Raw genomic sequence first — 14,771 nt, 5'->3', positions numbered from 1 at the left:
AAATGTCTGGGGATTCGACTTACTTGCAAAATGCCAAGGGAGGAAAATCCAGCCATTCCAGAGAGGGCCCTGGTGCCTCTGGCTGGATCCCTTCACTAGAGTTCAACTCTTGTCTGCATTTGGCATCTTGCTCACAGGTTTTCCACCCCACCCCACCCCACTCTCTGTGGGCCTTATTTTGTTCACAGGTGCCAGTAGGTGGTAACTGCTTTGATTCCAATTAGAGAGCCTGCAGGTCAACCATTAGCATTCTGTACAAATAGGCCACAGAGATGTCATGCTCTGTTCCCCTATTGCTTCTTGTGTACAAGTAGCAATCCGCTGCTCTCTGCTAGGTGAGATAGTGTGACCCTTTCCACCAAAGGATGCTCACTCCCTGAGGTTGCTCTGGGCTAAATGGTTGTGTTCTCTTCAGGGACTCTGAACTAAAAACTTAAAACCTGTCAGGTCCATGGCCTCCTCCTTAGCTCTGTTTAAGTCTGGGAACCTCACACTTTCTGACCCCCTTCCCTTTCAAAGAAACTCAGATCTGAGAACCCAGGAAACCCAGCTACCCTGGAGACCACCCTTATTTGGAAGTAAAACAAGCCAAGCCACTGCAATGGCAGGATGACTCACTTTGTGTACTGTGAGAGCTGGTAAAGGGCTGGGTCACTTTGAAAGGCTGTGCCTCTGGGTGGCTTTCAAGGTAAGTCGTTTTGAGTGAGCCTACATGGAAGTTTCCTGCTAAATACAAAGGGGTTTCAAATGGCTCTGTCCAGTTCAGCCACAAGGCTACTTTTCCAAGCCACTTCCAGACATACCCCTCATTGGAATCCAGACAAGCCACAGAGAGCCAGGCTGCATGGGCTCAAGTCAAAGAGCCACGCTTGCATCTGGACCTCCCTGACCAGCCCTGACCTCAAGATGATCTTTTTTTTTTTTGGGGGGGGGTACAGAGATTGAACTCAGGAATGCTTAACCACTGAGCCACATCCCCCGCCCTTTTTTATATTTTATTCAGAGAGAAAGTCTTGCTAAGTTGCTTAGGGCCCCCCTAAGCTGCTGAGGCTAACTTTGAACTTATGATCCTCCTGCCTCAGCCTCCCATGCTGCTGAGATCATAGGTGTGCGCTACCATGCTCGGCTTTAAGATGATCCTTGTTGAATTCTTTTTCAAGGGTTTGGGAGTTAGTCCATATGCCCAGGTTGAAAATCAGGAAGTGGCCAGGCAGGAGGAACAGAATGGATGCCATGAGCCATCCTTTTAGTCCTGAGCATTGATTGGACTACAAGCTGGGTCAGACAGCAAAGCCAGTGGCTCAATTTACCCCACCCCCAACCATGCTAATATAAAAGATTCCGCAGGTTTTAGCTCTGCTGGCTATGTGCGTCATGATGTGTAAGCATGAATTCAGTCCCAGTTTTTTAAAGGCTTCATGTTCCTTTTAGGTTGAAGGAAAATTTTGAAGCATTCGAAGACCCAATCCTATGGCTTATGAAAAGACATGAAGGTAAGCACCACCCTAGCAGTCTCCACCCTGTCTGGTCTCCTGTCCATCAATCTGCCTTATAAAGAAGGCAGAAACGCTTGTTTATTCAAGTACCTACTGGGCTAGCAAAGTCCTAGCTGCCAGGGACAAAATATCAAGCAAGACAGACACAGTCTAGGACCTCCATGGACTGATCCCTTCATTGAGGGGTGGGACAGACAAGCTAGTGGGGCAGAGAACGGGTAGGTGATGCTGTGGAGCACAGGGAGGGGCGTCTAACCCAGATGTGGGGGAAAGGGCTCCATGTGGGGCCCAGTTGTTAAGATTTGGCTGATCATGGAGATTACAAATTTTGTGGATTTAATCATGCAAAGTTTGGGTCAGACTGCTTAATTGAGAAACTCCAAACCACCATATGGAGTATCTTTCAGAAAACCAGAGGAAGGTAACACAAACAGGGTGGCAGTACCCATGGGAGCCAATTAGCCATCGTCCTCTTTCCCCCTGGGTCAGGTCACAGCCTCACGTTCCCTCTCAAGAGAGTGCTCCATCCCCATAGTAGCATGTGTCCCAATTCGTAAGGAATGACCCCTGTGCACTAAGTACTTGCATGTACTATGTCTGATTCGAAGTTATCTTCATAACCACGTGAAGTAGGATTAAGAAACTGTGGCTCAGAGGGATTGAGTGATTTTTCCAAGAGCACCAGTCATTGAATGGAAAAACCATACTGATTTTTTTCAAGATCTCTCAGGTCAACCCAGGACTCATGTCCAGGACACGTTCAGGTCAGTGTATCTAGAGAAGAAAATGGGATGAGAACTGTCTAAGCCTAGGTCTCACGTCCTCATTGGAGTTAGAGGGTAGGGAAATGGTCACCTTTCGTTACTGAAGTGAGAGGACCTGCCTCCCACCAAGGCTCACACAATGGGGTACCCCAAAAATAAGGACAGGAGTTCAGTTTCTCAGTAGCTGGAACAGAGAAAGCATCTATTATACTTACTGTTTCACATTTGTCTGCTGCTTATGTTTCTTTTACACTGTGGCTGTAGGCACTTATGTCTTTAATTCCTTGGTACCTTAGCAAGGTACACAGTACGCACTCAATAAATATTTCTTGAATGCATGCATGAATTTTTTCTCCTTTGAGGGAATAAAAGCCTTTCAGAACACTCTATTGTCCCATGTCTACAGAAGGGCTTCTGATTGGAGAATGAAGTTTGATATAGTGCAAATGATTGGATTCCTCCTGACATCAACTCCCTGCTTGTTCAGAAAACTGAACCCTAAAAGATGTGAGCTTTTTATACACCAATGTAGTATTTGTGATTGTTAGTCAGCTTTTCGTCACTGTGACCAAAAGACTCAACAGGAAGAACTTAGAGGAGAAAAAGTTTATTTTGGCTCACAATTTCAGAGGTTTAGTCCATGGTTGGCAAATTCCATTACTCTGGGCCTGAGGTGAGGCAGAACATCATGGTGGAAAGGCTTGGTAGAGGAAAGCTCTTCAACTCATGACAGCAAGGAAGCAGAGAGAGAATGAGGTGCTAGGAACAAAATACAAACCCTAAAGGCTCTCTGTGACCTTCTTGCTCCATGCACACCATACCCACCCACAGTTACCATCCAGTACAATTGGCCTTTCAAATTATTAATCCATCAGATGAATTAATCCAACTGATTAGGTTACAGCCCTTATGATCTCATCCTGATGTTTACCTTTGAAAATCCCTGCCTTGTTTCACACCTGAGCTTTCACGGGACACCTCATATCCAAACCGTAACACTAGTTGACAAAAGACACCCACTTCATTCTCCCACAGAAGCTAGAGAGCTGCCTTTGAGAGGCGAACTCATTTACTTCCAGTGCTCAGCCTGTTATTCTTTACTTTTTTTGATTTTGTATTTTGGGACCAGGGATTGAACCCAGGGCACTTAACCACCGAACCACTTCTCCAGTCCTTTTTTGTATTTTTATATTTTATATTTTTATATTTTATTTAGAGACAGGGTCTCATTGGTTCTCTTAGGGCCTTGCTGTTGGGACTGGCTTTGACCTGCACCCTCCTGCCTCAGCCTCCAGAGCTGCTGGGATTCCAGGCATGTGCCACCGTTCCTGGTTATTCTTTATTCTCAGTACACAGCCACGACTCTGAACACTCCAGTTGCCAAACCAGGGCCAACTTCCTATGCAGTCATGTGGGGCTCTGCACAGAGAGGGACTCTAGGGTTTGGTGAAATCTCTCCTGTCACTCTCCTGAAATTCTTAATAACTTTAGAACATTTCCCTCTGGGATCCTCAGTTGATATAGTCTTTCCTGTTCAGAACCATCCAGTCTGGTGAAAAGAAGCAGAACATTGCTTGTACCATAAACGATCAAAATGCAAAGCCATTTTTTGAGAAGCCACAGACAAAGTGACCTTCTAGGAGATGGCAGACTCTGTGTGTGCATTACTTCATAGTGATCCCACAGGTAGTTAGGGTTGTAGTGATATTACCCCATTTTAAGGAATGAGGGGCTCAGATAGCTTCATCTATCCCCTGGAATTCTAGTCTCCTGTTTTTGTTTTCTTGTCTGTCTGTCCTTTCTTCACAGTACTTTCAGCATAATCTTGAAGACTCTTCATTAGTCCTCGATGGCCTCCAGAAAATGCCCACATTCCTCATGTGACCTGCAAGGCTTTCAACTTTTCCTCTTCAGACACACTGTTTTGTTTTTCTCATTTATCAAATGGGCCAAGTGTCCCTTGCCACAGGGACTTTGTTCTCCCTGTTCTTTCTGCATAGAATGCTCCTGGCTCCGAACGACTCTTTCCCTCACTTCAGTCAGGCCTCTGCTTAAATGTTACCTTCTCAGAAATACTTTTCTCATGTACCTTTTACAAATCAGTACTCACATGGTGGCATGTGCCAAGGTCCCAGCTACTCGAGAAGGATCACTTGAGTCCAGGAGTTTGAGACCAGCCTGGTCAACATCACATCTCAAAAAAAAAAAAAATTATAAACCAGTCTCTCTCTCTCTCTCTCTCTCTCTCTCTCTCTCTCTCTCTCTCTCTCTCTCTCACACACACACACACACACACACACACACACACCATCACTTTCCATCCTGACTGCCATATTTAATACTTCTTTATAGCACCCGACACATGACATTATTATCTGTTCATTTATTTAGCAGGGACTGTAGCTTTCCTGATAGCCAGGGCAGCTCTGGTCACACAGGTACACAGTAAACATTTATTAAGTGAGCCAATGAACCAATGATCTAGCCCTGTCTGTCTCTCCAGAATAAACCCCTAGTTCATTCCCCTGGAGCCTTTAACCACACAGTGCTATGCTAGGATACCCTCTTGTGTGCCGGAGACTTACCCTCTACCAAAATTTGCCTCAGCTTCAAAGCCTGGTTAGGTTCCCTCCTGTGAGGTCTCATGGCTCCCTGTTTTGGCCCCAATAGTGGGACACCCAGGGCTCTTAACCAGCTCTTCCAACCCAGTTGCCAAGACAGCCATGCTCCTCGCTCCAAGAGCATCCCAGCCCAGACCTCAGAGAGAAGCTCTTCTCCTGGGCTTCACTCACTGTGGCTCCTGGGGTTTCGTTCAACACCCTCCAGAAGGCACTTGGAGCAGGGCTTGTCCTTCACTGGTCCTGACTAATTCAGTTCCAAAATTCAATTGTTATAAAAATGAACAAAAATAAACATAAAAAGAAACTTGTTGCTATGAAAACTAGTTGATGCTTTTTTAAAAAGCTCAATAAGATTTTAAGTCCTTTGGGTATAAACCAAGGAATGGGATAGATGGTCAAATGGAGGTTCCATTCCAAGTTTTCTGAGGAATCTCCACACTGCTTTCCAGAATGGCTACACCAATTTGCAACTCCACCAGCAATGTGTGAGTGTACCTTTTTCTCCACATTCACACCAACACTTATTATTACTTGTGTTTTTGATAATAGCCATTCTAATTGGAGTTAGCTGAAATCTTAGATTGGTTTTAATTTGCATTTCTCTAATTACTAGAGATGATGAGCACTTTTTCATATATTTATTGATCACATGTATATTTTTTTCTGTGAAGTGCCTGCCCAGTTTCTTAGCCCATTTATTGATTGGGTTCTTTATATTTTTGGTGTAAAGTTTGTTAAGTTCTTTATAAATTTTAGAGATTAGTGCTCTGTCTGAAGTGTGTGTGGAAAAGATTTTCTCCCACTCTATAGGCTCTCTTTTCACATTATTCCTTTGGTTTCCTTTGATGAGAAAAAGCTTTTTAGTTTGAATCCATCCCATTTATTGATTTTTACTTTTATTTCTTGTGCTATGGGGGTCTTGTTAAGGAAGTCTGGTCCTAAGCCAACATGATGGAAATTCGGGCCCACTTTTTCTTCTGTTTGGTGAAGGGTCTCAGGTCTAACTCCTAGATCCTTGATCCATTTTGAGTTGAGTTTTGTGCAGGGTGAGAAATAGGGGTTTAGTTTCATTTTGCTGCATATGGATTTCCAGTTTTCCCAGCACCATTTGTTGAAGAGGCTATCTTTTCTCCATTGTATGTTTTTGGCTCCTTTGTCTAGTATGAGGTGACTGTACTTATGTGGATTTGTCTGTGTCTTCTATTCTGTACCATTGGTCTACCTATCTATTTTGGTGCCAATACCATGCCGTTTTTGTTACTATTGCTGTATAGTAGAGTTTAAGAAAATACTTTAAGAAAAACTGCTTTGGGTTAACTGTGAACCAAACATACACAAAAAAATTGGGGAATGTGTAGAAATTTTTTTTTAAGATTCTACCATTCTGCACTCAGCCTATTTAGAAACTGCCAAACCTGAAGATGATAAATAATAACTGATGGGTGTGTTTTGAACACAAATGATCACAGAACCCCAGTGATCAGATCTCAAAGCAAAGACTTTGCTCTACATTTTAAATGACCTGTTCATATACATTTAGGCTTTAAGTTAAAATAACATGTTTAAGGAATGTTTCCCTTTCCTGCTGGCCCTCAATTTAGCCTATTTTTTCATTTAGCAGCCACAACTTTTGTCAGAGAAGCATGTCACTCATTGCTCCATAGTTTGCATGTGGCTGTCTCCCTGTCTAGTTCCCACTTCTGGACTGGGTGGTCTTCACCATCGTGTTCACCATCCTGCCCTTGACTGGCACACATTAAGTCCTTACAAATATGTGTTAAGTGAAGGATCGAAAAACAAAAAGAGCTGCAATTTCAGCCCCAGCCTCTCTAGCTTCAAAAATCTTGCTCTTCCTATGACCCGGCCACCTTCTTTACTTGGAAAATGGATGAGTCCCCAAACTCCTCAACCTTCCCTGGAACCTTGAGAGGGGCATGTCCTTTTCCTTTCTCTTTCCTAAAAAATCTTAATCCAGTCACTGGACTGAATGGAAACATCATTCACTCCTTGAATGGCAGGTCTAAGGGCGAGAAAGACGTCCACGTTCACATTTCATCTATCGACTCTGTCAAGGATGAAGGAGCCTGAGCCAGCAGGCAAAAAACAGGTTCCTGATAAGAAGAAAGTGGAACTAGATACAGAGTGGATACAGGAGATGACGGTAACGATGGTGCTGTGTTGATGCTCTCACTTGGCTTAGTTGTTGTTGTTGGGGGTTTGGGGGGGGTGGTTTTTGGTTTGGGTTTTTTTTTTTTTGGCTCAAGTGAGTCATACAAACCATCAACTAGGAGGAGCAACACACAACATGAACACAAACAAGAGATGTGTCCACTATGTGGAAGTACGTCAGACGGGGTGGGTTACTGGCAGCTTGGATAGGGTTTTTATTAGGATTTATTGAGATTCGTCTGCCTGCTGGGCCTGTAATAGGCAATTGGATGTAAAGGAGAAGAATAAAGAAAATATACAGTATAGGTCCCTCTCTTAATAAATTAGAATCTATATCAAAAATCAATTACATGGTGAATGGATACATCCATACAATGGAATATTATTCAACACTAAAAAGAATGAGCTATCAAGTTGTGAAAAGACACTGAAAAAAATTAAATGCACATTACTAAGTTAAAGAAGCTAATGTACAAAGGCTGCATACTCTATGATCCCAACTCTATGACATTGTGTGAAAAGTGAATAACTGGGGACAGTACAACAAATATCAGTTGCTGCTATGTGTTAGGCAGGATGAAAACAGGAACAGGCAGAACAGAAAGGATTTTTAGGACAGTGAAACTATTCTGTAGGAAACTACGATGGCAGATGCATGTCATTACACATCTGTCCAAACCTACAGAATGTACAACACCAAGAGTGAAGCCTGATGTAAACTACAGCCTTGGGGTGATCACGGTGTGTCAGTATGTCCATCGGTTATAAATGTGCCACTCAGGTGGAGGATGTTGTTAAGGGGTGGACATTGGGGGTGTATGGAAATCTCTGTATTTTTACTTAATTTTGCTCTTACCTGCTCTAAAACGTGAAGTTTGTTTTTAAAAACTAATCATGTGGTATAAAGAGTGATGCTATGAAGTCATAAGTGGAAACTAGTCTCAAAATGTTAGAATCACTGATCATGAGCTAATAATCAAGACCAAAGAGTATTAGAGTAGGGATTTGAAGATGTGATAGACTTGGTGCCTTCAGTAAATATATCCTGAGAACATATAATGCCCCAGGTCCTGGAGACACAGGGGCAGACAAAACAGTGCCTTTGCTCTGGAGCTTATGTTCCAGTCAAAGAGAGAGCCCGTATGCAAAAATACTAGTCAATGCTGTGGCAGCTCTTTTTGGGTGCTACAAGGAGAAAGCAGCATGAGGACTCTCTGGTTGTTGGGCTGAGAGAGGAGTTGCTCCCATACCTAGAGGGCAATTGGAGAAGGCCTACTGAGCCAAGTGCCACTTGAACCTAAGCATGTATGAAAAGAGGGAATGAGCCATGAAGATACCGAGGGGAAGGGTGTCCCAGACAGAGCACATAAAGACCCTGAAACCTTCACCTCAAGAACAACTGTGAGCAAGTGACAGAGGGATAGGAAATTACTCTGGGTACCCCCAAGTATTAGTCAGCTTTCCATTGATGTGACAAAATACCTGAGACCATTAACTTAAAAAGAAGAAAGATTTATTTTGGTTCACAGTCTATGGTCACTTGGTCTTGACCCTTTGGGCCTGTGGAGAGGTGAAACATCATGGTGGGGAGTGTATGGTGGAGCAAATCTTCTCACCTCATGGCATTCAGGAAGCAAAAGAAAGAAAAGGAAGGGCTGGAGTCTTAATATCTCTTTCAAGGGCACGCCCGCAGTGACCTACTTCCTCTGAGTAGACCTTAACTCCTAAAGTTTCCACCATCTCCCAGGAGTGCTCTCAGCTGGGACCAAGCATTCAACACATGAGCAAAAAGGGAACATTGAGATAGTAACCGTAACACCAGCTCATTGGGTAGAGCCACTGTCTCAAGGACACAAAGCCTGTACTAGTCAGGACAGTGATCATAAGCTGCTAAAATTAACATTCTTTCCCAAAGCTAAGAGGCTTAATAAGCAGATGTGTATTTCTTGCTCACTTTGTGTCTTATTTTCAGTCTTCTAGCTCTTATGAGTAACTTTCCTCCAAATTGGGTCTCAGGAATCTGGGCCCTTTCAAGAGGGGTCACCACTCTCTTGGAGTTTTTATATCCAGTCGCCTGGATAGAAAGTGAAGCCAGAGACCAGGCTTAAGTTCCCATGACCAAAACAAGTCACATGACCCGCCCAGCTAGCTACAAAGAGGAAAAGCAATCAGACGCCTTCATTTAATGAGGGTGGCCTCCACTGTGAAAGGAAACAGACTCTGTGTCCCAAGGTGCAGACTCTTCAGGCCTCCAGTCAAGGAACAGGCTGCTCGGTACTCCTTTATCTCTTGGGTCTGCCTGTAGAAAGGAAATCCATTAGGCAGTACTAAGTCCTATGGACTCTCCAGTTTGTAAGAGACAATGGGAAGGATATCAGAAGCCCTCACATGAAGTCTTCAGCTTCCTCATCTCCCTGGCCTCATTTCCAATAAATTAAAGAAAATTGACTTGGTTTCTTACTCAGCTAGCCTACTTCACTCCATGTTCTTCCTATATTCCAAAAGAGGACACACATCCTTCCCAACCACCTGTGGGATTTTCAATGACTGGTCACACTGGAGGCCACAAAACACACCTCAGGAGACACTAAAGAGCTGATATCACATCATAGACTATGTCTTCCTTCCCCAGTGCATTTTAATTAGTAATGATAATAATGTACCAAAGGCACTCTATACATTGGCAAACGCAGTAACACTCATAAATAACTTGTGTATAAAAGAACAAATCATATTGGAAATTTGAAAATATTATGAATGGAGTAAAAATGAAAGGTAAATATCTCCACTCCCGGGAAACAACTAAGACAGTATTTTGAGAGGAACCTCATGGTTCCAGCTGCTTAGATAAAGGAGGAGGAGGAATGTGAAGAAAAAGAAAGTTGAAGATCATATGCTCAGCATCCAATTCAAAGAATTAGAGAAATAAAATAGAATAACATAGAAGACCCACAAAAAGTTCTTATTAGTAACAATAAGAACAGAAATTGCTTATTTTGTTCAATGGAACAATTGAATAAACAATTCAATAGAATAATATAGTAAACAATACTTGTTAGCTTTTTTGCTGCTGTGATTAAAGGACCCAACCAGAACAATTGCAGAAGAGGAAAAGTTTATTTGTGTGCTCAGTTTCAGAGGTCTTAGTCCATAGAAGGCTGGCTCCATTCCTCAGGGCTCAAGGTGAGGCAGGACATTATGGAGAAAGAGTGTGGCAGAGGGAAGCCACTCACATGGTGATCAGAAAGCAGAAAGAAAGAAACCACTCTCCAGATACAACATATATACTCCATAGCCACACCCCCAATAAACCACTTCCTCCAGTCACACCCCACCTGCCTCCAGTTACCACTCAGTTAATCCCATAAGGGATTCTGAACCTTCTCGTGTTGTCTCACACATGCGCTTTTGGGGGACACCTCACATCCAAACCGTAACACAATAGAATAAACAAACCATAAACTAGTTCTTTGAAAGGATTAGTTGTAAAATAGGTCAAGTTCCCGACAAGGTTGATTCAGAAAAAAATAGAGAGTATAAATAATATAAAGAATGAAGAAAGGGATATGACAGAGGCAGTGGGGATTTTTTTAACAACAGTATATGACAAAAATTTTATGAGAAGAAACCTTGAAAATTAGCATAAAATGAACAATTTCCTAAAATATATAATTTATCAAGACTAAGAAGAACATTGTAAAAACCTTAATGGACCAACGTCATGGGTTGAATTGTCCCGTTTCCCCACCCCTAAAAGACATGTTGAAATCCTAACCTCCAGTACCTCAGAATGTCACTGTATCAGGAAACAGAATTTCTTTACGTGTAATTAATTACATTAAATGAGATCATGCTGGAGTAGGGTGCACCCCGACTTCAATACCACTGGCGCCCTCTCTAGAAGACGCAGTCAAGATGGAGGCAGGGATGGGGTAATGTGCAGACAAGCCACACAATGTCAAGTCGCCGTCTATTCCCAAGAGCCAGAGGGAGGCAAGGAAGAGGGTCTTCCTCCCAGACTCCAGGAGGAAGCAACCCTGTGGACACTGTGATGTCAACCTTCTGACCTCCACGGTGGTGAGAGAATATATTTCTCTAGTATCGAGCTGCCCACTTGGCTGTACTTTGTTCCACACTGCTGAAATTAAAAGGACCAATAAATATTGGGGTGATTGAGGTGAAAGTTTCAGCCTGTGTGGGTGTGCATGCATGTGTGCATGCACGTGTGTGTGCATGCAGTCGGGGCAGTGTGGTCACGCAGAGAGCAAGCAGATGCAGAGTCTGAGTGCTCTAGTGACTTCGCGGTGCTCTGAAGCAGGACAGTCAGCATCTGCATGCTTTTCACAGGCATCTTCTCTTCCCCAGGTACGCAGAGGTGACGGGAAATTAATTCTCTACCCCAATGAAAACGTTTTCCAAGTTCTTTTTCCTGATGGGACAGGACAGATACGGTATCCACTGGAGCAGAGGCATGCTCACATTGACCTATACTGACACCTAAAATGTCTGATTGGGGGCTTGGGGGTAGGGTTTGAGGACTGTGTCCTCTGCAGGACCCTGCCTTTGCCAGAGGGTCGCAAGGGACTGCTTGTGCCTTAACCAGCTCCCAGCTACCCATCAGGAAGGCTCGCTCTGCTCATCTCCTGCACAGGTGGTGAAAACTTCACATACATCATTCTGGAAGACAGTAAAGAGGCTAGGGTCCGGGCCCTCGTCAATAACTCTGGTCATGCCACCTTCTACGATGAGAACGGATTTATCTGGTAAGCTTGAGTCACATGTCACCCTGCCCACAGGGAAGCAGTGCAGTAGAAGTTTGATCCCGGGTCTGCACCGCCCTCCTACCTCCCTGTCCCTAAACTCACAAGTATTGGGAACAGGATGGGAGGGTACTATGAGGGACAAATACAACAGGACTTGCCCTCAGAGAAGGAGCAAGGTCTTCATGGCATCATGGCCTCCGTGGGGTAAAAGCAATCACAGACTCGGTTTCCTCTCCTAAACACCTCTTAAGAGTCCAACCTTCTGTGAATCACCTCTGATGACCTGGGGTGCCTAGGGGCGGGGGGCTGGTGAGAGCTTTGGAGACACTGTGTTGGATTCAGAATCCACAGTGAAAAGGCAACTTCTAAACATTTCCTTAGAATCCAACATAGTTCTTAAGTGCCCAGTACTGGTGATGGTGGAAAACCGCCTCTTTGCAAGTTGAGGTCATTGGGTCATTTCACACTGTTTCTCCATCTCCCTGAGGCCAGCAGAGCATCTCCACTCAGAAAGTCACCTCCTTTCATCATGAAGTGGTCATGGCATGGGACTCATATATTATTTTGGATCAACTTACACTTTGTCCTCAATAGTCAAAGCCAAATTTCTCTTTTTCTCATTCTACAAATATTTTTATTCTCCAAGTCTGGTTTTTAAGACTATTTTCTCCCATATGGGTCTTTTAAACACCATTTCCTGTTTGATTTCTTTGTTCTAGGAGGTATCTGATCTCCCCTGAGGGCTGTTAGTATACAAAATGCTGCCTGAAAGATGCCAGGTACAAGAAGCACAGGGGACGGGGGCAAGAAACTTGGTGAATTATCCTTAGTGATAGCTGGTGAGGTGCAGCAGGGCCTCTTCTCCCCAAGAGCATACATTTTTAGGGCCAGAAGAGCACTTGGAGAAATCTAGCAACTACTTTCATTATATTAATGAAGAAACTTAGGTTCAGAAAATGGTAAGTCACTTGTCCCAAATCATACCTAAACCTATAGGCAAGAAGTTTTATGGCATTTTGACTCAGCCTATTTAAAAAAAAAAAAAAAAAAAAAAAGCATTTTTTAAAGTCATCATGGAAGGATTTTATTTCATCTTCAAATCTGAAGGTTAGTTTTCCTGGGTATAGGATTCTTGGTTGGCAACCATGTTCTTTCAGAGCTTGAAATATGTTGTTCCAGGCCCTTCTAGCTTTTAGAGTCTGGGTTGAGAAGTCTGCTGCTATCTGTATTGGTCTCCCCCTATATGTAATCTGATGCTTTTCTCTCATGGCCTTCAAAATCCTATCTTTATTTTGAATGTTAGGCATTTTCATTATAATGTGCCTTGGTGTGGATCTGTTGTGATTTTGTGCATTTGGTGTTCTGTAAGCCTCTTGTATTTGATTTTCCATTTCATTCTTCAGGTTTGGAAAATTTTCTGATATTATTTCATTGAAGAGGTTGTTCATTCCTTTGGTTTGTATCTCTCTGTGCCTTCCTCAATCCCAATAATTCTTAAATTTGGTCTTTTCATGGTGTCCCATAGTTCTTGGAGATTCTGTTGATGATTTCTTACCATCTTCTCTGTTTGGGCAACTTTATTTTCAAGATTAAATATTTTGTCTTCATTGTCTGAGATTCTGTCTTCCAAGTAGTTTAGCCTTTTGGTGATGCTTCCATTGAGTTTTTTATTTGGCTTATTGTTTCCTTCATTTCAAGGATTTCTGGGTTTTTTGTTTGTTTGTTTGTTTGTTTGTTTGAGAATCTCTATCTCTTTGTTGAAATGATCTTTTGCTTCCTGCACTTGCTCTTTCAGCTTATTGGTATTATCATTCATTGCCTGCATTTGCTCTCTTATCTCATCCTTTGCTTCGCGAATCATCTTAATCATGTATAATCTGAAGTCCTTTTCTGACATTTCTTCTAACATACTGTCACTTGTCCCAAATCATACCTGACTGGATTCTATTAATCATTGTCATTGGATTCTATTAATATAGAATCTAGATTTGTTTGGATCATTTTCTTCCCTTGTTTTTTCATGTTGTTCATGTATCTTCCCCTCCAGCAGTGCAGATCTGGGGTATTGCAGGTTTCTCCCTATAGGGTTATAGTGGCCCTATAGGTTTCCAAAACCTTTTCTTTAAGGGGAGATCAATATTAGCAGTGCCCTATTCAGACACTATGCAATCCTAGACCAAATAGCCCCTATGAGGACAATAACAAAATTGTCATAATAAACAGAATGAGTTCAAATATTATCTTCAGTAAAACAAACAGATTTGCAATAAGGTCTGCAGTTTCTAATGGAGGACAAAGAGGATGCAGAGGGATGTAGAATGTGGCTGTTAATGGGATAAGAAAAGAATATATGGAAGTTCTAGATAATAGAAAGGGTGATACTGTAATCAAAAGAAATTGGATGTTAGCATGCAAAAAAGGGAGAAAGAGACTCAGAGGGAACAAGTAAACAAAAGGAAAAGAGAGCAAGAAAAGTAAAGAAATAAAAACTTAAATTTTTCAATAAGGAGAAAAAAGAAAATCTACAGTATAACAGTCATGTAGTAATGAAACTTCCCAGTGTTCAGTAGCCTGATGCATGAGAGGTACCTGACAATGAGCTTCAAGTCTCCAGCAAGAATTTACAAACAGAAAGCCTATGCTACAGAATGTTCTCAACAAAATATTCCATGAGGAGGAAATGAAAAACAACAATGGAGGTCAGCAAAGGGAGGAACTACCTTAGAGAAAAAGCACTCAAAGGAGAAACCAAGCCAACTTAAAAACAAAACATAAGCCAAATGAGTGGGAATACAAATCATTTCTCAATAATAACCCTGAACGTTAATGGCCTAAACTCATCAATCAAAAGACATGGACTGGCAGAATGGATTCAAAAGAAAGACCCAACTATATGCTGCCTGCAAGAGACTCATCTCATAGAAAAAGACATCCACAGACTAAAGGTGAAAGGATGGG

General features: G+C 42.6%; 1 protein-coding gene across 2 annotated transcripts in view; it reads left to right on the top strand.

Annotated features, from left to right (window-relative positions):
• Positions 1 to 14,771, top strand: part of ERICH6B (glutamate rich 6B) — a 124,661-nt gene that overhangs the window by 43,740 nt on the left and 66,150 nt on the right. For both annotated transcript variants that reach the window (XM_079136993.1, XM_079136992.1), the window contains exons 9-12: positions 1,432 to 1,493; positions 6,900 to 7,042; positions 11,416 to 11,501; positions 11,661 to 11,813. In XM_079136993.1, the coding sequence (XP_078993119.1) occupies positions 1,432 to 1,493; positions 6,900 to 7,042; positions 11,416 to 11,501; positions 11,661 to 11,813 (444 nt within the window). The remainder of the gene's footprint in view (positions 1 to 1,431; positions 1,494 to 6,899; positions 7,043 to 11,415; positions 11,502 to 11,660; positions 11,814 to 14,771) is intronic.

Source organism: Sciurus vulgaris (genome assembly GCF_902686455.1).
Source record: "Sciurus vulgaris genome assembly, chromosome: 4".
Classification (NCBI taxonomy): domain Eukaryota; kingdom Metazoa; phylum Chordata; class Mammalia; order Rodentia; family Sciuridae; genus Sciurus; species Sciurus vulgaris.
Note: the sequence above shows the minus strand (reverse complement) of the source record. Positions and strands in the feature narration are given on the sequence as shown.